The 24279-nt window shown below is 56.1% G+C and overlaps 7 protein-coding genes across 7 annotated transcripts; 5 read left to right on the top strand and 2 right to left on the bottom strand.

The window, feature by feature from the left end:
* Positions 1-295: 295 nt before the first annotated feature.
* On the bottom strand, positions 296-1073 carry EMP24 (p24 complex component; the record flags this gene model as incomplete). Its single annotated transcript, XM_071055947.1, has 3 exons — positions 296-313; positions 386-781; positions 873-1073. The coding sequence occupies 3 exons, from the start codon at positions 1071-1073 to the stop codon at positions 296-298; spliced, it is 615 nt and encodes a 204-aa protein (XP_070912048.1).
* A 1058-nt stretch (positions 1074-2131) lies between these two features.
* ARF1 (Arf GTPase arf1) lies at positions 2132-2886 on the top strand (the record flags this gene model as incomplete). The annotated part of the gene is made up of 4 exons (XM_071055946.1): positions 2132-2288; positions 2353-2597; positions 2676-2741; positions 2800-2886. The coding sequence occupies 4 exons, from the start codon at positions 2132-2134 to the stop codon at positions 2884-2886; spliced, it is 555 nt and encodes a 184-aa protein (XP_070912047.1).
* A 1177-nt stretch (positions 2887-4063) lies between these two features.
* On the bottom strand, positions 4064-6451 carry HSP78 (chaperone ATPase hsp78; the record flags this gene model as incomplete). The annotated part of the gene is made up of 1 exon (XM_071055945.1): positions 4064-6451. The coding sequence occupies one exon, from the start codon at positions 6449-6451 to the stop codon at positions 4064-4066; it is 2388 nt and encodes a 795-aa protein (XP_070912046.1).
* Positions 6452-7859: 1408 nt separating this feature from the next.
* Positions 7860-8626, top strand: PSF1 (DNA replication protein psf1; the record flags this gene model as incomplete). The annotated part of the gene is made up of 3 exons (XM_071055944.1): positions 7860-7892; positions 7949-8466; positions 8533-8626. 3 exons carry the CDS (start codon positions 7860-7862, stop codon positions 8624-8626), a joined length of 645 nt encoding a protein of 214 aa, XP_070912045.1.
* Positions 8627-9880: 1254 nt separating this feature from the next.
* MFIFM68171_00521 (Sulfate transporter family protein) lies at positions 9881-13426 on the top strand (the record flags this gene model as incomplete). The annotated part of the gene is made up of 5 exons (XM_071055943.1): positions 9881-10100; positions 10167-10940; positions 10991-11133; positions 11190-11736; positions 11793-13426. The coding sequence occupies 5 exons, from the start codon at positions 9881-9883 to the stop codon at positions 13424-13426; spliced, it is 3318 nt and encodes a 1105-aa protein (XP_070912044.1).
* Positions 13427-13936: 510 nt separating this feature from the next.
* On the top strand, positions 13937-15286 carry MFIFM68171_00520 (uncharacterized protein; the record flags this gene model as incomplete). Its single annotated transcript, XM_071055942.1, has 1 exon — positions 13937-15286. The coding sequence occupies one exon, from the start codon at positions 13937-13939 to the stop codon at positions 15284-15286; it is 1350 nt and encodes a 449-aa protein (XP_070912043.1).
* Positions 15287-19432: 4146 nt separating this feature from the next.
* On the top strand, positions 19433-22455 carry KIP2 (Kinesin-like protein kip2; the record flags this gene model as incomplete). Its single annotated transcript, XM_071055941.1, has 2 exons — positions 19433-20204; positions 20255-22455. 2 exons carry the CDS (start codon positions 19433-19435, stop codon positions 22453-22455), a joined length of 2973 nt encoding a protein of 990 aa, XP_070912042.1.
* Positions 22456-24279: the final 1824 nt, after the last annotated feature.

The raw sequence follows: 24279 nt of genomic DNA, 5'->3' as shown, positions 1-24279 counted from the left end.
TTTTTGATACACGCATATCTTTCTTATAGAAGAGCCGGACTATACCTTCCAACCATGATTATTGTAGCGTACTGTCTATGAAGCATTGAACCTCGAGCTATCTTCATCTAGGCGCTGGTGGGACAGGCCGGTGTCTTCGTACATGGAATATATGAGCATGCTTCATCCGAGACGCCAAATAGAGAACTCCAAGCCCAATAGTCATCGCTCCGCACCTCCAGATCCTGTACCGAGCATGGACATCATCCAGTGCGGCCATTGCAAACAAACAAACAAACTGAGATACGTAGTGGCCTCAGACGACCCGCTTAACCTAAATTTTGGGCAGTTGTGTTAGCTCTCCGGCCCATCATGCCGAGTCTAGCCAAAGGGTGATCCGGCATACCTCAAAGAACCTCCGCAGCCACCAAACCTGGAACACGCTCTCGCCAATGACGACGCCAATGACGAACAGATTCCACCACTTGACTCGGCTGTTGGTGCTCTCGGCCGTGTTGCGGTGGGTGCGCTCGCGCACGACGATATAGCTTTGCTCATCCTTGACGCGCTCGAGGAGTTCCGACAGCTTGCGCACCTCGACCTCAAGCGGGTCCTGCGGTTGATCTGCCTCGGACACGTATACTATGCCGTGCACGTTGAACGAAACTTCTTTGGATGAGGCGCCCCAGTGCTCGTTGCCGAAGCAGTAGACATACTTGCCGTCGTGCTTGGCGTCGAACGAGAAGTCGCCGTTGGACACTCCCTTCTCGTTGACCTCGTACTGGCCCATCGGATTGGTGATCTGGAACGGGAGGACTGGGTTAGTCGAATTTGAATCGCAAGAGAGACGCCCAGATGTGCATGGCCCGATGGCATCGCTAGCTCAATCATACCCAGAAGTCAACGTCAAGGTTGCCGGCACTGCCAAACTCGCGGTCGCCAACCTGGAAAGACACCGTCATCTTGTCATCGCGATGCAGGTTCTCGTGGAAGCACTCGCGGCCATGGGCCGGGAGCTGGATGTTGTGTGCAATTGCCGAGCCCAGCAGCAGGCCGGCTGAGAACAGCAGCTTTGCCGCTGCGTGTAGGAGCATGGTGATTGTCGTCCTGGGGCGTGGTGGCCGCGTAACAAAGACTGGGTTCGAGGTCGGGATGCCACTTTGTCGTTCGCAGTGCAGGTTCCTTTTCGGGAGGCTGCTTAAGGGATGCAATCGAGGACACCTTGGCGATTTGGCGCTAGGGGAGCCGCTCTGTCGCGGCTCCAGCAGGGATGTGGCATTCCCCAGCCCCACTGGGCCAGTGCCAGCTTGTTAAACCGACAGAAAAAAAAAAGAGCCAACGACAGGAGGGGACCAAAGGAATGCCCCGGTCCAATGTTGTTCCAGACTGCCCGGTAAGTGTACACGCCAGGTACAGGTGGCGGGGGGTGTCTCGCAGTGCCAATGTCTGCCTAAGGGGCTCGCTATAAGGTGTCATCGAGGTACACCTAGCAGTGCACGGGCCCTCGTCTCCTGGAAACCGCCCCAGCAGCTGCCTTCCCTGGTCTGGCTCAGCCCGGCCCAAGAACAACTTTCAAAATCCAATCCGTCCCCCAAAGGCTTTCCTTCCACACCGCCATCATAACATCATATCCAGCACCACTCTCGACGGTAATTAGCCGCGTCGCCATCTCGGTCACTTCTCGAGATACGCCCCGAACAGTAAGTCGCTTTCTCTATCGCCCCAGCGCCCCCAGTGGATCACGGCTTCGGCTTTCTGCCTCGGCCTGCCGCCCGCTTTCTTGACTCCCCCCAACTCCTGCGCGACTCTTACCCCAGCCAAAATCGGGCTGCTGTCCAATCCGCCTGCACATCCGTCACGTTACTGCCTGTTGGTCGCGTTTTTGCTTTCCGCTTTCGAGGCAGCCTGGGGTTCGCTGGGGCCTCGTTCTATCCTGTTCTTATTCGACAGCACTGCGCATATCTGTCCTCAGACCACGCTAGTCAGCAGCCTTTAACTTATCGTCTCCCGTCCGCCATTCCTTTGCGGCTACACCCACGCTACCGCAAAAGACAGCCATCAGCTTCCCGCTCGTCCTGCTTACATACCATTCTCAACAGGTCCACCCTACCTCACTTCGTTTTCCCGCGTCCCCTTCACCAACTCCACCAAGATGGGCATAGGAGGATCCAAGGTCTGGAGCTGGCTCTCCCTGCTTATGAAGCAGAAGGAGATGCGGATTTTGATGGTCGGTCTCGACGCTGCGGGCAAGACCACCATTCTTTATAAGCTCAAGCTGGGTGAAGTCGTCACGACCATCCCGACCATCGGTACGCCGCTCCACCTGCTCACCTAGAAGCTGCCGGGTAGCGTACTGACGTTCTCCCCTGCCAGGTTTCAACGTCGAGACCGTTGAGTATCGCAACATCCAGTTCACCGTGTGGGATGTCGGTGGCCAGGACAAGATCCGTCCCCTGTGGCGACATTACTTCCAGAACACCCAGGGTATCATCTTCGTCGTCGACAGCAACGATCGTGACCGTGTCCCCGAGGCCCGTGAGGAACTGCAGCGCATGCTCAACGAGGATGAGCTGAGGGATGCCCTTCTCTTGGTCTTCGCCAACAAGCAGGATCTGCCCGTGAGTCCCTCCCCGTGTGCATGCCGAGCATCCGGGCTCCAATCTTTTGTATCAGTAGTTACTCACATGTTGTTGCAGAACGCCATGAGTGTTGCTGAGATCACAGACAAGCTCGGCCTCCACAGCTTGCGGCAACGCACCTGGGTAAGATGCCCCGTTTTTGCTTCTATCGTCACTTGCAAGTCCTAACCCCCGGTCGTAGTACATTCAATCCACCTGCGCCACCTCGGGTGACGGTCTGTTTGAGGGTCTCGACTGGCTGGCCACGGAAATCAAGAAGAACAACTAAAGCGACATCGGAATTACTGAGGATCGGATCTCCTCTCCCATCGGCCAAGCATGGCTCGATTGTGCCCTATCAGATATCCGTTAGGCAATCAGTCGACTAGCCCATGAACTATTTCTGCGGTTGATGCCTGCATCGTGAACGCCGCACATGATGACGAGAAGCAAGAGGGGCTGGGCCGACGCTCATTCTAAACTTTGGTCACGTTTCGGGAAAGACGGAGGCGCACTAGGTTGGGATCTTGTACAATTTGATACATCGTCAGGAGAGGATCGGTTCATTTTACTGCTTCCCTCTAGCCCTACCGACCCATTGGTTCGTTCTGTGTCTTTGTGCCGAGAGGGCCGGAGGAAAGAAGGACTGTTTTGGCGAGAAGCAACAGGTGTGGTGTGCAACGACGTTTTTTTGGGGGGGAGGGCGAAAGGAGTGGAAGCTGTAAACAACACAGTTGCTAATTACAATCTCAAGTCTTCGTTTTGCTGCCTTCCCATCTATGCTGTTTGCCGCTTTCTGGGAATCATACCTCCCTATCTGTCGGTCCATAACACAAGTATCTAGATGATCCAGCGAGCTATACCCCGAGGCGCTCTGCCCGGTTCGTTTGCTGAGTGCCTACCTGTGACTTTAAAACCATAGCACAGATGAGCACATGAATGTTAAGACTGCCACAGACTACGACTTGGTATGTTGGCGCTGCGAATTGGGGCTCCCGTTTTCTTTGTGTTTCCTCTAGATGTGCACTGCGTCGGTTCGGCCGAGGAAAGGTGTTGGAAGACTCGGGACACTCTTGTCCGCCGTCAAAGAATATCTGTCTTTGTCTTATTCCGAACGAGACCGGGTGTTCCGACATGCGGCTGGTGGGTTTGGGACAAAGCTGCTTACCCTGCCTAACGGTTGTTAATACGGATATGCAGATAGAGCGGCCCCGAGACACCATTGCGGAGTTTTGTCGCACTAGTTGTATTGCGCGTTTCGTGGTTTCTATAAAATGCCTATATATTGGGTATGATGCTTAAGTACACAGACTTTTTTTACAACCGCACCGCCAACGCCCGTCCCTTCTCCGTATGTGGAGTGGTGATCGTTAGGTATGATACAATGCTCGTTTACATAACTATACAGTGGTGTCATCGCCATAGAGAGAAAGAAAACGGTACAAGAAAGAGGGACTAGCTCCGGCTTACTGCCCGGCGGTGCTCGATTCCCTCTGAACCACGAGCCCGCTCTTATCTTCATTGAGCCCAACGACAGCGACGTCCCCCGTCTTGATCTCTCCACGGATGATCTTGTCTGCCAGGCCGTTGCCGATCTCGGTCGTGATCAGACGATTGAGCGGACGCGCGCCGAACTTGGGGTCGTAGCCTCTCTCGGCCAGCCATTGCCGGACCTCGTCGGGTACTGTGAGTGTAATGCGCCGTTCATCCAGCCGCTCCTGGAGTTCCCTAAGGCGGATGTCGACGATGCCCCGCAGCGCCTCGAGGGAAAGGCGCTTGAAAACGATGAACGAGTCGATTCTGTTGAGGAACTCGGGAGGGTATTGCGATGAGACGACGTCCATGACTGCTTTCTTGATGTCTGGATGGATGTCGCCATCGGCCGTCTCTTTGTAGGGGTGGATAGGATCGGCCCCGACGAGGATGTCGGCGCCAAGGTTCGACGTCAGGACGATGATGGTGTTTTTGAAATCGACCTTGTGTCCTTGGGCATCGGTGAGATAGCCCTCGTCCAAGACCTGGAGAAGCAACGCTGAGATATCGCGGTGCGCCTTCTCAAACTCATCGAACAGAAGGACTGCATACGGCTTTCGCCGTACTGCCTCCGTCAGCTGGCCTGCGTCTTCGTAACCCACGTAGCCCGATGGAGCGCCAATTAGGCGGGAGATGGTGTGCTTCTCCTGGAACTCGCTCATGTCGAAGCGCACAACAGCAGACTCCGTCGAGAACAGGAAGCCAGCCAGCTTCTTGCAGAGTTCCGTCTTGCCAACGCCCGTAGGCCCGAGGAAGAAGAACGATGCTAGCGGTCGATTCTCGCCACTGAGACCGGCCCTCTGCATTCTTACGGCATCGGCGACTGCCTTGAGGGCCTCGTCTTGACCCCGAACAGACTCCCGCAGGATGTCCTCCATGTGTATCAGCCTCTCAGTGTGCCCGCTAGTCAGTTTGGATATCGGGATTCCGGTAATTCTCGAAACCACGTTGGCGATATCGTCCGCTGTTACCGAATCGTGGATCAGAGTGCCCTCGGCCGCTGGCTTCTCGCCATCCCGAGGCAACTTTTGCTCCAGATTCGGGATGATGCCAAATCTCAGTTCTGAAGCCCTCGCGAAGTTGCCCTCCCTCTGTGCCTGTTCCAGTTCGATCCGGGCTCTGTCAAGCTCGGCTTGAGTCTGCTTGATGGTGTCGATTTCGGCCTTTTCCTTTTCCCACTTTTCTGTCAGGGCCTGCACTTCTTCCTGGCAGCTCTTCAGGTCGGCTTCGAGCTTCTCGCGCCTCTCCTTACTCGCGATGTCCTTCTCTTTGCGCAGGCTCTCCAACTCTATCTGAATCGTCATGATCTTTTGATCCAGGCGTAGGATATCTTCGGGTTTGCTCTCTTGTTGCAGTCTTAGCGAGCTTGCCGCTTCGTCCATCAGGTCGATGGCTTTATCGGGGAGGAAACGGTCGGTGATGTACCGGTTCGAATAGGTTGCGGCGGCAACCAGGGCCCCGTCGGTGATACGAACGCCGTGGTGGACCTCATACTTGTCTTTGATGCCACGGAGTATACTGATCGTGTCTTGCACAGACGGCTCGCCAACGAGAATGGGTTGGAATCTTCTGGCCAACGCGACGTCTTTCTCAATCTGACGATACTCGGCAAGGGTGGTGGCGCCGCAACATTGTAGTTCGCCTCGAGAGAGAGCAGGCTTCAAGAGGTTCGATGCGTCGATAGATCCTTCCGCCTTTCCTAGGCCAAGGAGTGTGTGGAGCTCGTCGATGAAGAGGATGACCTCGCCTTTCGCTTGCTGCACTTCGTTCAACACCTTTTTCAACCGCTCCTCGAAATCACCCCTGAACTTCGCGCCAGCGATGAGAGAGCCGAGATCTAAGCTGATGACCCTTTTGTTTTTGATGCTTTCTGGAACCGCACCCCGCACAATCTCTAGGGCCAGGCCTTCCAGAACGGCAGTCTTGCCAACACCAGCGCTCCCGATAAGAACTGGATTGTTCTTCGTCCTACGCGAGAGGATCTGTATTGTGCGCTGAATCTCGGCTGACCTGCCAATAACAGGGTCCAGCTTCCCCTCCCTTGCTTTCGCCGTCAGGTCAATACCATATTGCTCCAATGCCGGTTTCTCTGGTTCGCCTCCGAGGTTCATGCGGTGCGTACCGCCGGGCGGGTGTGGTCTGCCATTGGAATATGCTCGAGTCGCTATGCAAGGGAGCAAGCGTAACGAGTCGCTCAAGGCCGCCGTCCGGGGTACCGTCAATCCGGTGGTTCGTGAAATTTGGCGCTGTCGCAGAGCTCCCCTCGAAGCGGCGGCAAAGCGCCGAGAAGCCGTTGAAAGAAGTTGTACTCTCGTCTGCATCTCAACAGGCGATGGTTCACCAAAAAAACGACAATTCTGTTGTCAACAGATTTAAGCCAAGTACGGTTGCATATCTCGAGTTATTTTTTTTATATATCCTAGGCACGAGACCGTGGCGATGTGCAAACGGTCTCTCGATGGCACACACGAGTCTGGAAGCTCTGACGAAAGCTCTCGCACTTTCTAGGTAGACCCACTCTATTTCTTATCTTATCGGATCTTCCCCGATTTATCCGTCCTGATAGTATGACTGTGTGTAACCATTATTCAACCCGTCCCTCTCGAAGCTTTGCAGCCGAAAGCGGGTCCGGACCGCCCTTGGCGTAGGCCTGTGCACTTTTGTTGACTTTTTAAGCCTCTTTCCAAATTCTTTTCCCGCTCTTCCATTCTTCGGAGAAATTTCTTGCTCAGACGACAAGAACGTATTACACACATTTTGCTGGACAGAAAGACCTGGCTCTGACTCATTTCATACATAGCCGTGGCTCTGCCGGGGGGAATTGTCTTCAGTAAGGTGAGGCTCCTGTCGCTTGTTGCTCTGACCTGGTGTCATCGCATCTCCTGTTCTCCCTACCATGATGATCCAGATTGGTCCGTGTTACCGAGCAGCCTCAAGACCTGCAGATGACGACACAACCCAGCATTGACATGCGTTCTGACTTCTTACCCTGGGACTTGTTTACTCGGACACTCTGTCGGAACCATTGCTGACACAAGTCACATACATAGTCAGGAATTGTCTATCCCTCCGCGGCGAGCATCCCGAGAATCGAGCGCCTTGCTAGATTCAAACTTAGTCTCAACTGCTTTGTGCGCGAGTAGTCGACGCATCTCACATCTACTTCACCCTGATTTATTAGCCGTGACGTCGACTCCACGTGCTGTAAGCCTTAAGTGTATACCGTCAGGAATATATAGGCGGCAGGCCTTTAGAATTCTAGAACAGAAATGGAAGAAAGGTCAAAGCTGGCTTAGCTGTTACGAGGTGGTCTATCAATCAATATTAGAGTGCCATCTATTATAGGACCATGTTGCGCAGCCTCTGTCCGGCTCTCCTACCTTATACATGGACTGTGGTATAGAGCAAATCCTAGCCTGATCCGGACATTTTTCAAAATATCCGTTGTGGCACATTTTCAACGTGAAGGAATTTCGAGGGCGGAAACCGTGTACTGTGAACCGCCGAGTACCGAGGTGTACCGTGTAATATGAGTGGGGAATCGATGCCGCCCAATCGGCTCTGCAACGCAGCCACCCGACGCGCCGCAACCGTGACACCAACTCATCGTTCCTTATTTCTTAGTCAGGACGACAGAGCCTGACACCCCAACTCTGTGGGTTGTTATTGAATTGTGTCTTGCTATTTCCGACGTCGTCAAGCACGTATCGCCTGCCAGCCGAACTCGAGATGCCTATGTACGGAGAACTGGGTAACAAGCTGGTCTGTGAGAGTGTGCATCAACTTATTCCGATCCTTGTCACTCATATCATGCACAGGTCCAACATGCCAAACGGACTCAGAATTTGGCACAATTACCGGCGTACCAGACTGAACTTGTCCGCGCCGTGACCCGAGAGGTGCGGGATTTGGACAAGGACGTGGCGAGCTTGCTTGAGCCGTTCCAAGGTTCATTCGACCCAGCCGCGGACCAGGCCACGGCATGCACATTGCTGGTCAACCATTTATCGATGCGGAGGAATAAGCGGTGCCTCCTTGCCTACCACCGGACACGTACCGACAAGTTGGAGGAAATGGTCTGGAACGGGTATGACATCCTTGATCTTGCCGGACAACAAGCACCCGGCGCAAACGGTGCGCCTGCCGCGGATGCGGGGCCAAGCAATAGTCTCAGCCCCCAGGAAGAGGACTATGTCCGGCAGTATGGAGACCTACTGGCCGCATACAAAGGCCAATGGACAGACATCGATCTGACGGGGAGCCTTGAGCCGCCAAGAGACTTGTTCATTGATGTTCGAGTGCTGAAGGATGCAGGCGAGATTCAGACGGAATACGGGTACGCCACACCTTTGACCGTCAGGGTAATCCAATCTGTTTGGTCCAGAGCTAACCCAGATCACAGGGCCATCAACTTGACCAAGAACAGCCAATTCTATGTCCGGCAGGGCGACGTAGAACGCTTAATCGCGCAAGGCTATCTCCAGAAGCTCGGATGACAAGGCGCCAGCCGGATACCTGCCGCATGCTGACCACAGGGTCGCGCAGGGCTGAATACATCCCGAAGCGCCTCAATCCCTACGAATGCGCCCCTAGTGGTCGCGAAGGCCAACGGGGACTTGCTCGGCCAGAGATGACACGAGGGTTCTAATATAGACTCTATAACCCCTCTGGAAGAGGGTCTGGCCAGGGCCGATGGCGCAACCTCTGGATGCGCTGATGAGAAGCTCGCACCACAATGGCGGCAGAAGGCGTCTTTTTGTTTCATCTAGGAAAGCAGGCGATAAGCACCACGCAACCCCGTCCAGTCCAAGGCCGTGCAGGCGGGGTTCCCAGGACGGAAAGCCAGGAGGGCATGCACGGCTCCTGCCGCCGTGGGGTTTCACCACACCTGCAGCTCACATGCCCAGTTAATTTTTCTTCCAAGCAGAGAGGCGATGTCCCACAGTGACCGTACTGTAAACCGTGTGTAAGTGTCGAAATTTAGGAAAGACAAAAAGAAAATACACTCGAGACTGTCAATCGATACCTATATCGCGGAGCTTGTGTCCCTTATCCTGATGTACCAGAACAAGGGACACAAGGGTTTCTGGAACACCGACAGAGCCACGGGCTGGTGAACAAACGCGAAGGTCGTTGTTGGGACTTGGAAAACGTTACGCCAATTGACACTGTGTAACTTAAATCATTTCCCGATGACGACGTCAATGTCTCTACCCCACCACGGTGCATATCACCCAACGTTCCAGACCCTTCGAGTTGCTCAATAGCTGTGGGATGTTGGAGAGGAGTTTGCCCCGGTCCGGGCCACCCTGCAACATTTGAAGTGGAAAAGACCGTAGAACCAGTAGACGAGCCGAGTCTCGTGTTTGGTCTGTCGCAAGTATCCTTCGAGTAAATCAGGCCCATGTGGGGCCAACCAGGCAAAATATCAACCCTACCTTATCTAAGTGTATGATCTTGTTCTGGTCTATCCACACTGCAGGCTTCGCGGTTGCCATGCTTCCAAAAACTCTCATCGATGCGCTTCTCAGCTAAGGCAGGGTACCCAATTTCTTGTCTGCGTTTGGCTGTTACCACATGAGCCTTCGTGTCGGGGGTCCAGCGTCTCATCAACCGACTGATCCTTCCGGATTCGATAGCTTCCCGGCTTCGCTTTCGTCACATTAGGGAATTTTATCCCGTGGTTCGCGGAGCCGAGATGCATTCTTGACGGGTAACCCCCTAGAAACTGCAGGCTGCATCTTGTGAACATGTCGTCTCCTGTCTTTGGCGCCTCGTCGTGGAGCCGACGGCCTTCTTCCATTTCCTCCCAAGAGTCGCGCGAAGACACACACGCTGTCGCTTCAAGCCCTCCTCCGGTCGCACGCAATCCTAGCAACGATGGGCGGCACCTCTCCTCCTCCGTGGGCTCCGTGAGCCACCGTGAGCCCATAAGGTCCTTTATCCATGGCTCCGTTAGGGACCACCTTAGTGGGTTCTCCCCCCCTTCCACTCCCCAAATGTGCAGCAGACAGCCAGCCTAACTTGCCCGGCCAGCGCCTCTTGATAGCGTACAGTCCGCGCGCTCCGTCCGCGAGGACACGGCTGAATTGGCCAGTTACTTGCTTTCCCACAAGAAGGACGGGCGAGGTGCTCCCTTCCAGTCCCGAACACGTGCAGCCCCGTCTCAAGCACTCCGACTGGACCGCACAACATCCACCCCCGAACCCGGACGCCCCGACCTCGGGGCCGCGAGAGCATCCGAAACGATAGACGAGGTGTCAGAGCCGTCGTCTCCCGAGCCGACCGAAGAGGCGCCTACCGACGGTCCCTCGATGCTCACGACGATGTTCAGGAGGTCACCGCCCGACCAGGAATTTTTCAAGCAGCAGAAGGAAGACCAAGTGCACGAGGGTAGCGTCTTGGTTGAGGATAGCGAAGATGATGGTCGATCGCTCACCAGGGTCTCGACCGCTGAACCGCGACCGCTGCTAGCTCATCGTGATACGGGCGACGAAACAAGCGAGACCTCCCCATTATTAGCCGCTAGGTCCCGGGAAACTCGAAGTAGCTATGGCATGGGTAACGGGGATGGAGGGGGCTACGATGTGGAGGGTCTGAAGGCTTTAGGCCGGAAAAGCTGGCCCGGCAGGGTGGCCGCCTCTATCCGGGATAAGGGGAGCCGTATTGCTAGCGCCTTCTCGACAATGAGCAGTCCGAAGCAATGGGACCGCCGTACGCTCTGGCAGAGAGTTGTTGTTGCCCCAGTGGCTTGTCTTCCTGCGGTCGTTGTTGGACTGCTTCTCAATATCCTGGACGCGTTATCATACGGTGAGCATCACGGGTTCTTACCTGCTTGCCGGTTCACTAACTAGGCTCAGGAATGATCCTTTTTCCCTTAGGAAGCCCAATATTTGCAGGCTTAGGTTCTGCCGGGATCTCAATATTCTACGTCAGCACGATCATCTCGCAACTAACCTTTTCATTGGGGAGCATATTCAAGGGCGGTGTTGGTTCCGAATTGGTGAGTGCCCACGGAACCACCTTTAAATAAGGAAGGCATTGGCTCATACCCCCCAGATTGAAGTCGTTCCTTTTTTCCACAGCATGGCAGCTACTATCACCGACATAGTCGGAGAAGACAAGCCCGATGCAGTCATCGCTACTACTATCACATCATACGCGCTCAGCTCGATGATGACAGGTTCTGTCTTCTACCTGATGGGTAAATTCAAGTTTGGCTACATTGTTGGCTTCATCCCCCGTCATATCTTGATAGGCTGCATCGGTGGTGTCGGCTGGTTCCTTGTTGCGACAGGATTCGAGGTGACGGCACGGATGGACGGGAGTCTCAATTATGACCTCGACACTCTCAAACGACTCATGCAGACCGACACCATCCCTCTCTGGATCATTCCCCTTTTCCTGGCAGTGATTTTGTTTTACAGCCAGTCCAAAATCACTTCCAAGTATTTCCTCCCGCTGTACATACTTTCCATCCCTGCGGCTTTTTATGGCGTTGTCTCTATTCTGGGTTTACTGAATCCGGAGAAACTGCGAGATGGAGGCTGGGTCTTCGAGGGCCCGCCTGAAGGAGAGCCTTGGTGGTATTTCTATACATTGTATAGTATGACTGCCCTTTTTCAACCCTGACAGCCTCACTGGCGCTGACGATGTTCACAGAATTCGGCATGGTCGACTGGGGTGCTATCGTACAATGCATCCCTGCAATGCTCGCCCTGACATTCTTCGGCATCCTCCATGTCCCGATCAATGTCCCCGCTCTTGCGCTCAACACTGGCGAGGACCATGCCAACCTCGACCACGAATTGAAGCTGCATGGGTACTCAAACTTTCTCTCTGGCCTGGCAGGCAGCATCCAAAACTACCTTGTCTATGCCAATAGCCTGTTTTTCATGCGTTCAGGGGGGGACAGCCGACTCGCCGGTATTGAGCTAGCCATCCTCACTTTCTTTGTCATGACGCTTGGTCCCTCTCTGATTGGTTTGATCCCCGTCATGATGGTCGGGGTTCTGATATTCGACCTCGGCTTTGAGCTCCTTATGGAGGCCGTCTGGGAGCCGAGGAAGAAGCTGAAGCTGCTCGAGTATCTGACGGTGATTGTCATCGTCCTGGTTATGGGGATCTACGACTTTGTGGTCGGAATCGGGGTCGGGGTCCTCCTCGCCTTCATCTCACTTATTGTCCAGACCTCGAGGGTCTCGGCCGTCCGGGGCAGCTACTCGGGCGATGTGGTAGGGTCGACGGTCAGGAGAAACCCAACACAGCAGCACTACCTCCAGCAGGTTGGCCGCCAGATCAACATCATCAAGCTCGCCGGCTATCTATTTTTTGGGACTATCGTCAGCGTGGAAGAGAAGATCAGGGCTCTCATCGCCGAAGAGGAGTTCACTCGACGACCGATCAAGTTCCTGATCATTGACCTTTGGTTGGTCACGGGCCTCGACTACTCGGCAGGAGAGGGCTTCAATACGATCAGCCGATTGCTGAACGGCAAGGATATCGAACTAGTCATCAGCGGGGTAGACCCAGAACTCCCCTTGGGCCGCAGCCTGAGAGCTGTCGGGCTCGGCGAGGATGGCATCGATGTCAAACTCCTGCCCGACCTCAACTCAGCACTTGAGTATTGCGAAAACGAGCTTCTCAAGACCTTGTATGCCGACCAGGAAGACTCGCAGAGCTCAGGTACCGCCTCAACGGCCAACTTGGACGTACCCGGCCTGTCAGAGGCCAGTCCGATGAGCGCCGATATGCTCGGCTCCTCTCCTCGCCGTAGCCACCTCCGCGAAGCGGCACGGAAGTCGCTCGGGCAGGTTGAAGTGAAGCGCATGTCACGCTGGCAAAGCTTCAAGGAGCCTCTTCCGCTGATGCTGCAGATCTTCGGCGATGTGAGCGACAAGAATGAGGACTTCTGGTTTCGCGCAGTCGGCTACTTCCGGCGGGCCCACTACGCAGCGGGGACCGTTCTGTTCCGTCGCGGAGAGCGGGCCGAGGGGTTCTACTTGCTCGAGTCCGGTATCCTGAGGGCCGAATACGACCTGCCGCAGGGTTGGTTGTTTGAAAGCATCGTGGCCGGCACGACGTGCGGAGAGCTGCCGTTCTTCTCCGAGACGAACAGGACGGCGACGTGCGTGGTGGAGCGGGACTGCGTGGCCTGGGTGATGGATGGGGAGAACTGGGAGAGGTTGCAGAAGGAGGAGCCGGATGTGGCACAGGAGCTGTTGAGGATCTCGCTCAAGCTGACGAGCGAGCGGATGGGCGTGATCACGTCGTATACGCTGACGATGGCTGGGTAATGGGCACCGGTGGGGTGGCGTTCTGAACTTGAGCGAGCATTCTGTTCTCAGAGAAATTGGGGTATGGATTCTATCGGGGCCAGGTTGTGATTGATATCCCTAGGCTTGCTTCGGAAAAAGATCTGATTCAGTATGTCTATATATAAAAACACTTCTTGCGGTTTGTAGCATGTTGTAGAGAATTATATGAGCGTCGGGGACCGGTATCACAGAGATGTTGCAAGAACTGGAATCAGTGTTAGAAAAGTTTCCATCTCGGCAGTGGCGAACTGCCTTCGGCCAAGAAGCTGCAGGTCCCGTCTGCGTCCCCCTCCGGTGTGGGGCCGTCGTCCAGTCCCTGCATGAAAGGGGCGGTGCGCCTGCCTTGAACCGCGCCCTGCCGATGTTGGGTGGTACAATAGGTATGTACATGTACCATACCCTCCCTAAATATCCGGACGCCGCCTCTTCCCCGGGACAAAGGCTTCCTTCCACAATGCAAACCTTCCTCGCCATTACAAAACCACCGTTATGACTCTACGCTCCATCCTCGGCGGCTCCCGCGTCAAGAAAAAGTCGTCTTCAACCAAACAGCGCTCTTCGTCCTCTTCATCATGGACATCCTCCCTCCCCCGGACAAAGCCGGCCTCGAAATCGCAATCCAAACACACCAGCCGTGAACCAACCGAAAGACTAGACGACCTCGGCCCAGCCCGCCTCCCACCACCACCACTGCTTCCTACTCCTACCGCGACTCCCAGTAGCAGCGGCGGCAGCGCTCCGATGCTCCGAGACCCGCTCCAGGCACACGCGTCCATCCTCGCGCGCATGTTCGACCCGCTCCCCGCGCCGCCCGCCGGCCTGCCGTCGGCCAGCGTGGCCTCGGCGCTGCGGTTCCGCGCCGCGCTGCCCCGCGTCGTGTCGGCGTCGCACCTGCGCGCCGTCCTGCTGGCCTCGGGCGCCGTCCGCTCCCCCGCCGCCGCCGAGCGCGAGCTCGCCCGCGCCGTCGGCGCCGGCCGCTTGCGGAGGGTCGTCCTCCCTACCCGTGCCAGGGTCGGGGAGCTGGTGGTCCTGGCGGAGGAGTTGGAGGGGATGGTGCGTAGGGCTGGTGGTGGTGGTCGTAGTAGTAGTAGTAATAGTGGTGGTGGTGGTGGTGGTGGTGGTGGTGGTGGTGGTGGGCTGGGGCAGGGAGTGAAGGAGGGGTTTGTGAAGTGGCTGAGGGAGAATTTGGAAGCGACGAGGGTGACGGGAGAGGAGTTGCTGGAAGGGGTTGCTGGTTTGGGACAGAGGGAGGTGGATGGGTTGGTCCGGGCCGGATTCTTGACGGCGGTTAATACAGCTGGTGCGCCGGGAGTTGGGGGCGTGGGGTTGTACGCACGGCCCGAGGAGAGGTATGCGATGGTGAGCTTAGAGACGGTGTCTCGGGCAGCCACGGGGTCGGTAGCGGCTGTGGGGGGAGAGGGGGTGGTACATGCGGCCGGAGGGACGGGAGTGCGGAGTACGGTGGGGTCTCGGTCCGGGTCCGGGTCCGGGTCTGGGTCCGGGGAATTTAGTGTTGCGGTTCCCGGGAGTGGAGTGTTTCTTAAACTGGTAACGGCGGCACTGGAGCACCTTGCGGATCTACTACGAAAGACTCAGTACCGGGAGATGCCCGAGTCGGATTTACGCGAGAAGTGGGACGGGGGTGTTGTCGATGGGAGCGAGGCCGCCCTTGCGAAGCGAGCTCGGGGTGAGTTTGCCGGTGTTATGCCGGGGCGGACAAAGAAGTGGAAAGAGTTGCAAGGGCTCGCGTTCGACTGGGTGTTACAGGAAGCTGTAGGCGCCGGTCTGGTCGAGGTTTTTGAGACGCGGAGCATAGGACGTGGCGTGCGTCTGGTTTGAAGGGAGGTGTTGGTGAATCACGCACCCTTTCTGCCATAGGGGCAGACTCAACGGCTGGATGCAGAAGCCATGGCATGGCACGGCTTCAGGCCGGGTAATCCTTGCCGGGCTGACGCCCGCGATAGCTTGGACATCCGAGGGCGGGACGGAAACGTCCTTTGCGTTTGCGCTCGGAAGAAGCCGGCCTGCACCCTGGATCTGGTCTGAAGCTTCCATCGTCTGAATTTATGCGGCTTACCGGCCCAGAGCTCTGGCGACTGGGTCCGGGGCCCGATCTTTCCAGACTGGCGGAAACGTGGGGACTATCCGGGGAACACTAGGCAGGATCCGCGCAGGGGCCAGAAACCAACAATGCGAACCGGTCTTGAATACTTTTGCAGACCTTGTGTTGGTTTGAGGACCGGGACCAGCAGCGTTACTTGAAACACTTTGGCACACGTGGGCAGGTGTAGCTGGGTATTGTACTATAAGCCCCTCACGAACAGACAGAGATGTGAAACAAGCGGAAATGCACTTTGCCCGGAACAAAACTTTCAAACCACTTGTCAACTCCTCAAACCATAGAGCAAGCGAGTGGTTGTTTCGTAGCTGAACACCCGATCACTCAACACAATACTGGTAATTCGGCAACTCTATGAATCAACGGCGGTTTAGATTAGGTGTTAGTTTAGGAAAGTAGCAGGATGACATTCTACGATAGTACTACTAGCCGTACCCAGGGAGAACACTACGAACGAGTACGCGCAAGTTTGGCATCTATTGAAATCCACCGCACAGTACCTAGAGAAATGTCGGCTTTGATCCAAGCCCCTGAGCTCTGCCTAAAAAGCCGAGATATGAAAACCTACGGCATTATTAATACGTGATAGGGCTGTATTAGCCGTCCTCCAGCAACCGATGAACGACTCGTACTGGTCTAGGAAGAAACATTACAACCATACCCGGATAGATTTCCATTGTCCCCTGAAGACACTAAAGCTCATAAACTTCTCTGGATGTTCTTCTTAGGTAGCGTGAGGGCCACTCGCTACGGCCGGGATAAAACTAGCCATTGACTAGCTGTATTGTGCCGCCTCGGTGTGGGTAGCAGAACAGTGGGCATGCGCGGCTTATGCCGCCACAGACAAGATCTAACCGGTTTACTGTCCGTTCTTGACGCACACCGAATCTAGCAATGTAGTTAAAGCACATTTCTATAATTTGAGTTCGAGGGTGTAGATGTGTGTCCCGGACATTGAACTGGTTTGGGTTGCGTGTGCTGCCGGCACGGGCAGTGGTGCTGGCGCAGCGCTGGAGAATACCTGGTCAATCCGAGTATCGGCGGGCCGTGTTTTGATTCCGCTGACTGGCAAATGACTCGAGGTAAATTCTATTGTGGAATTAGTTGAGACGCGACAGTCAACCTGTGTTTGAATTTTGCGCTTGCTGAGTACGTACTGCTCCCCGAGCACATGCAAGTTTGAGACAGGAATACTGCCAGTATGCAGTTATTGATTGCATGGGTTTTGCCGCCAGGAACGGCACTGCAAGCTGCAGTGCACCAATGTCGCTCTGCAGGAATCCCACTCTCCCGTGTTAAAGTCCCTTGTCGATTTGCGCACGGCCCGCGGGATCTCGAAGAGCAGCCAGGGGGGTGTATCAACGGATGTCGCTCTCGGCTTCGGTTTGATTGCCTTTGCAGGGCGGCTTCGCTCGAGTCCATCCCGGTTCTGCGATCTGATGCTTCGAGCCTTGCCCGGCCAATTGATAGAGCGTGTGGCGGCCAGATGAGACGGCCCCATTTCACACTTGCGGTACAAACCCCGAGAGGGAGACCTCACTTCCGATGGAAGGGTCCATTGTTAGTTTCTACGGCAGCGTTTGCCCCAGGATGCCACGAGTTTTACAAGCCCCAAGTGGAGCGTGATCTTATCACGGTGGACATGACAGTACGTCGCCATCTCCACCGGATCCAAGCACCCGGGCAACGCTACATTTGCATGGTGCTAGCAGTTGCACGCACGAACACACTGGGGGCAAATGGGTGCCATGGGTAAGTGCTCGACAAGCACGTTGTCGCGAAACAAAGAAGAGGAAAAGAAATTGTCAGATTATTACCGTAGCACGGGGGATACGGGTACGTCGTGGGATGCTAATTTGGAGCGAATGCAACGCACGCGGTGTGATGTGATGGTTGGCAGAGCTTCTGTTCGAGGGGATCCTACTCTGCGCCGTGTGGCCGCCTGGTTGGCGTCGGGCTGTCAGGGGCATTGCAACTTCGGGAAACTAGCGGGTGGGATGGATGGACGGCAAAAGGTCACTGGCCACCCACAGCGCCGAAAGGATTACGCTACCTTAGCGCGATCTTCCTACGATAACTTGCACCCTTTTCGTGGCCAGTCGCGGGGCTACGCATTGTTGATGCTCGTCACCTCCGAGCCCTTTGATCAAACGATGGCGAAGAGAGAACAGTCGGCCCATCAGGCCAAACTGGCGTCGGGGTGTTCATGTCGGCAGCCCCTGGGCGCCCAGATTGCCAAGCTTTACTGTCCTAAACAGGCTTAATTAGGCCGGGGGTTGCTGACCCCTTGCAAATGGCAGGGGCCCGATGATGGTCCGCTCAAATTGCTCCTTTGCCAAAGAGGCAACGGCTCAACTGGGTTGGAGCAGGGTCCAGCAGCTTGCCATGGGCAGGGAATTTTGGAGAAGGGGGCACAAGAAGCGAGGGACAAGGGCATCTGGAGCGGTTCCCGTACTGTGTACGCAGTAAGTTAGTGTATGTAGACAGGAGATCGACGACTCGGAAAAGGAAAAAGATCGATCTGCCCACCCCGTCCGTTCCCTAACGTGAGTGCTCTGCTTGTCTCTCAGCAACCACCACCAGCACCACCACCACCAGGCCGTGAGGGTGTTTCGATCGTGGCAGGGCCATCTGTGGTTTCATGAGCCGGATAGACGAACAATAGCGTCGGCTACGTCTTGGTACGCGCTCTTGCACGTGGCTGCAACGTTCCGAACCAGGCCAGACATTGATTGCAGCGCACAACATCGTCCGAGCCCGGCATCTGGCGACTCGAGACATTCCATTCCTTGACAATCTTTCGATCTTTTCACACGTCGCGTCGCCAGTCGGCTTGACTAGCCATTGGACCACAGCCAGACTCGAGCTGTGTATACCGGTCGTCCGCTCGTTTCGATTATTAGCATGGTGGCAGTCCGGCAATTGATTTGTTTTGGTGTCTGAGATCTAGAGGCCAGGGCCGGGCCTCAAGTTGGCTCGGGCGCTATCCCCATTGTCTCCCCGCCACGCCCGACAATTCGATTTGCGCGAACCGGCCTCCTTCCCTCCGCTTCGGTCCGGTCTCTCGCGTCTGAGTCGAAGTTTGGCTCTACCACGCTCCCTGCTAATATCGTCTTTGTTAACCGCGACGGAGAGACGGGGCGCGACAAACTGCCCATCTTCTCTCCGCTCGTTTTGCATTCCGACCGCCTCCGCCTGTGCCTCCGAAGTACCTTGTGGAGGCACACCGATCCCAACATCTAGCGGCAAAGTGCAGCCAGCCCGTTATCGGGACAACCACCACGATCTTCTCCCTCCGCGCCCGACATTTGGCCTGCGGAATTCCTCATTCCGACTTTTGCTTCTTCTCAGTTTCTTCGAGAACCAACGCTTAAACCGCCGCATTATCGCCGCACTCTGCGCGTGCAGACCATCCTCCGAGTTAGGCCGCCGAAAAAAAGCAGCCCAACCAGCCTCTGCTTGGCATACGGAGGGAGGACCCAGGCAACTGGTACGGCCGTCGGATCTCTCACTGTTTCTTTTGCATATTTTCGGGCAGATGCTGCGTGTCTTCCGTCGGCGGCATAAGTTTACGGCTTAATTTGGACCGGCACTGACAGACACTCGGCACAGACATCGGTCATCTTATCTCTAGGTCATTCCACTCGTTCTCGGCCCCGCATTACACTGCTCCAGTTCCTGCACCAACCACGCTTCGTTGACGTAGTTCACGCGAAGCATAACTGCACGGGGGAGTTGGATCCAGTTCCACGACCAGCGCCGTCTCTCTAGCACGACAACTGCGATGTTGGCGGACGTCGCTGTGTTCAAGGCAATCCCATAACCCAATCAAGATTCTCGAACGGCCCGCCGGTCGAAACACCATTATGTCAACAGCACTTCCGAGGCCATCTCGGCCTTCAAATGGCCCGCCCACGGGGGCTCTTCCTGCGCTTCCCGTGGGCAAGACAAGAAAAAGCACTGGCGGTTTAGCGGCGCCAGCGAGCCGGTCTATGCCAACGACACCCAGGACCGGTCTTCGAGCCCCGTCTGCGACCCTACTTCCTCCCGCTTCGCCTGCCCCTACCGGAGCACTCCCACAACCGAGGTCCGTATCGGGAATCAATGCCGCCGGTAAGAGCATACGGAAAACCGTCAGCATAAATTCCTTCCCACAACCACCCCGAGGAGACGGCCGGATATCGAGTCTTCCACCAAGTCCCTTGTCCACCAGTGCCCCGACGCGGAAAATGAAGACGCCGACGACACCAACCTACCAACTCTCTAGCGGGACCCCGAGCCTTCTCAATGGCACTGGCGAGGGCAAATCAGTGTCTCGGCTGGCGGGGACAAGGAATTCGGACGGCCTGATGAGCGTCTCTTCACCGCCCCAGAGCCGGAGCTCCTCCGCACAGGACTCATACTCCACTTCGGCCACCCAATACGATGATGTCAACGATGCGGCGCTGCAGAGGTCGGATACCTCGTCGGGCGGAAAACATAGCTCAAAGGGGGACGGCAAGGGAAACGTCGTTGTCAGTGTAAGAGTACGACCGGATGCCGCCGGTAACGAGAGCAAGGTGGATGGGGAATGGATGGTCGATGGAAGAAGATCCCTAATTGGCTATAGAGGAAAGGAAGTGGGCGACTACTTCTATGGTAAGACTATCGAGCAGAGGATCGCCGGGCCAAGCTAACTTTGATGCCAGATAATGTTTTTACGACACATGACGACAACTCCAAGGTCTACGACCACATCGCCAAGCGCTTAGTGCGAAGGGTGATGGAGGGTTATCATGGAACCGTATTCGCCTACGGTATGACGGGCACAGGAAAGACGTTTTCCATGCAGGGCACAGCATCCTCGCCCGGTGTGATACCTCTGGCTATTACGGATATCTTCTCCTACATCCGCGAAACGCCTTCCCGGGAGTTTCTGCTTCGCGTCAGCTACTTGGAAATCTACAACGAAAAGATCCATGATCTGCTGAGCATGCCCACGGGCAATGGTGTTGGTGCGAATCAACAGCAGGAAGAGATCAAGCTTCGGGAGGATAGCAAACGAGGAGTCTACGCGAGCCCCCTGAAAGAGGAAATCGTACAGAGCCCCACGCAGCTCCTGCGTGTGATTGCCCGCGGCGACCAGGCGCGAAGGACAGCGAGCACACAGTTCAACGCCAGGAGTTCCCGAAGTCACGCTGTTGTGCAGATTGTGGTGGAAAGCAGGGAACGGGTTCCGGGGAGCGCTGCCGGGGAAAGCAGACGACAAGGTCTTCCACCAGGCGGGGTCCGTGTTTCCACCCTGAGCCTGATCGACTTGGCCGGCTCAGAGAAGGCGGCTGAATCCAAGGAACGACGCCAAGAAGGCTCCCACATCAACAAGAGCTTGCTCACACTGGGCACGGTTATCGCCAAGCTCTCTGAGCAGAAGGACAAGGACGGAAAGGCTGCCGATAAGGACGGAAAGCACTTACCTTACCGGGACAGCAAGCTCACCAGGTTGCTGCAAGGAGCACTATCGGGCAATTCGCTTGTCTCGATCCTCTGCACAATCCAGATTGGTGCTGCCGGGAGCGCTGCGGCAGGCAACACCCACACAAACGAGACTCTTAACACGCTAAAATTCGCGTCCCGAGCCAAGAACAGCATCGTCAGCCATGCGAAGCGTGCTGAGGAAGCTTTAGGTCCCGGCGGGGATGGTGGGGCGCGAGTCTTGCTTGAGCGCTACCGGATGGAGATCAGCGAGCTCCGGAAAGAACTCGAGGCACAAGCTAAGAACAACGGTAAGAAGGAAGCGGAGGAAGAGAGAGAGCGGGATGCAGAGGAGGAGCGGGCGAGGGAGAAGGAGGCTGAGCAGCGCCACGAGGAGCAGATGCTAGAGATGCAGCTGGCCCGGACAGCATTGAAGGAGAGGATAGACCACCTCAACCGGCTCATCCTCAGTTCAAAGTCCATAGGAGTCAACGCGAGCGGATCCTTCAGCGCCCTCGGCATCCACCCTCGGTACTCGCAAGGGTCGATCAGGTCCTCGATGGCTGCCTCGGTCAGCGGGGCGAAGCTAAGTCTGGAAAGGACAGCGTCCATGACTTCGAGCGCCTCGACGATTGGCCGGAAATCGAGCGGCCATCGCTCGTCGGGGGGTGTGGAGCCACCTCCTCCGGCGGTGGATGACGAAGACAGCGTGGGCGAGTTCGGGGACGGGACGGCATCGCTGGCATCCCAGAACCGTGCGCTGCAAGCCGACCTCGCCGACAAGAACCGATACATCCAGACGCTCGAGAAGCGGCTCCTCCAAGCCCGCCGCGCCAGCTCGTCGCGCACCTCGGTCGGTCTGTCGGCAGGAAAGGGGATCATGGTCGGAGAAGACCACAGCGTGTCGACGCTTCTGAAGGAGAAGGACGCGGAAATCGCCGAGCTCCGAGCCCGCCTCGACGACAAGGACAGGATGCTCGCGGCGCTACGGAGCGCGGCGAGGTCGCGGGATAACGCCGACCGGGTCGACTCGCGGGCTGAGGTGCGGGCGGAGGTACGCGCGTCTCTGATCCTTGATAGCAATCCCGGGCCGGCACCCACGGGGAGCCCCCCAGCTCCGTCCCTGCTGAGGCAAGTCTCGCATCTTCGGAAGCGGACGAAGAGTGTTGACGAGATGAGCAGGATGTTGGACGAGATGATCCAGGATAGGGTCGAGAGCGGTCAGCTCATCCGCGGGACCAGGGGGAGCGTGAGGCTCGCGCCGGAGAAGGAGCGGGAGCGCAGGGAGCAGCAACAGCTGCTGCAGCTGCAGCAGCACCCGCTGCCACCGTCACCGCAGCGTGGGCCGCCCATTCAGCTGCAGCTGTTGGCTAGGCAGAGGGCGTCGTTTGTATCCGAGCCACAAAAGCCGATGGCGATGGAGGTGATGGATGCATAAGGGAGAGTTCGTGTTGTTTCGTCTTTTCCTTTGTTCAGTCGGGTTTTTGTGAGAGGGAGAGCTCTTTGCCATGGCGGGAGATGTGTCTCGCGTCTAGCTGGTTGGTTTGAGGTCAAAGTATCCGTCCACCGGTAAGGAGTTTGGAGAAAGGGAAGGGGAGGCGGATGGTGACTGCTGCTCTGTCTTTTTCCGGTTCTCCATTTTCTTTTTTTGGTTTCGACTGATTATATCTTGTCTTATACCCGAACTTTTTGGTTTTCTTTTTCGTATGTTTTGTTTCCCATTGGTTAGGCCCAGGGCGCGCAGGCTTGTTCGTTTCGGTTCTCCTCAGAGCAGCTTGGTTTCCTCAACCTTCGGTCTCGGGATCGACTGGTCGTTTTCTACGTGTTTTCTTGCTCCAGGGCGAGCAAGTGTACTTCTGTACCATTAATGTGATTAAAAGCAAGAGGTGGCGGCGACGGTGATGGGAATGACATGAGCCGAATGACGGTAGGGCTGGTTTGACTTGATAGGCTCAGCAAAAGCAAGCAAGCGAGGATAATATCTTGGTCTTTGTGTGAATCTTGGTGTCGAGCCGAGTCGAGTCTGTGCCGTGCCGTCGAGTGTCTCTGGTCCGCTTACTCTGGAAGAGGGGGGAAGACAGAACAAATGGAAGAGCCCGAGACTGAGGTCATCAGGATTTGTAGGATGGATGGTTCACACCTTTCTGCTTTGTAGGACAGGTAGACATGCAAACGGATACACGCGGATATTTTACGTCCCTACGGCTCTTCGGGCCGCTGGACGCAAACGGAGCCCGGCGTGTGATGCAGGGACAGACTGTATCAAGTCACATATAGAAGAAAATAATGACCATGTCCTTCCCTCCTCGGGCCCCGTTTTGGCCGGAACCGTAGTCTTCCGGGTGCAAGTCAGCTGAGTGAGGCATGTCGACGTTGCTTGTGCGGTGACTTGGTAGTGGGGGGTTCGAGTCAGCTACTCGGGAGCGTCCCGGGAGGCCCCGGGTAGGTGCATGACGGACATTAAGATCTCTTATGTTCAAAAGACCATCAGGTTTTAGAAATGTTGCCGCGCTCTGCAGTCCTCCATGTTCAACCCCAAACCGAGCCATTTGTCTGACTGGACCAGCCCAGCAAACAGAGAGCTGCCGGCTGAACCGGCTCTGAAGCAGCCGGGCCGAAGGAGGGAGTGCTTGGGCCACCGACGCTGATGCAGCGCCGAACCCGCTCCGGCACGGCCCGATTCAGCAAATAGTGCCAAACTACTACTTCGTCTCGGGTGTGGAATTGCGCATTTCGGGATAGCTGGTCTCATTAAGGGCCCTGACTGCCGGTATAAAGATATGGAAGACCAGCTTCCCTAGGGCCTTGGGGTTGCTTCGCATTTCCCAAGGTGAGTTCATTATGTAATACGCCCCAGTCTTACCAAGGGAACGTGTCATACGGGCGCACGAGATGCCCGCTGCAGGGCCCTTGCTGAGAACCTTGCGACTGACATCATCGAGCTCAGGTTTCCGAGGGCTGCGCTAAGGGCTGAGCACCAAAAGCGTCCTCTAATAAGCGACCGTAACACAACTCTCAACTGCCAGTTCTGACGCCCCGTCTTACGTGAGCCACCATGGTGCATTACACAAGCTATCATGGCCTCGGCAGATTTGGGCGCTGAGGGCTGAGGAGTGTGGGGTGGCATGCGGGATGTCGCCGATGCACCGGGCGGAGCGGCATCTTCGATGAGCGTTAATTGGACGTTTATCCTGGTCCTCGGGCGTTTCAGAACTGACAAGGGTCCTAAATGGCGATCGCCTGTTGCCCCGCTGTGACTTTG

The sequence above is a fragment of the Madurella fahalii genome (genome assembly GCF_045866475.1).
Source record: "Madurella fahalii IFM 68171 DNA, scaffold_1, whole genome shotgun sequence".
NCBI classification, from domain to species: domain Eukaryota; kingdom Fungi; phylum Ascomycota; class Sordariomycetes; order Sordariales; genus Madurella; species Madurella fahalii.
The sequence above is the reverse complement of the archived record's forward strand: the minus strand, read 5'-3'. Positions and strand labels throughout refer to the sequence as shown.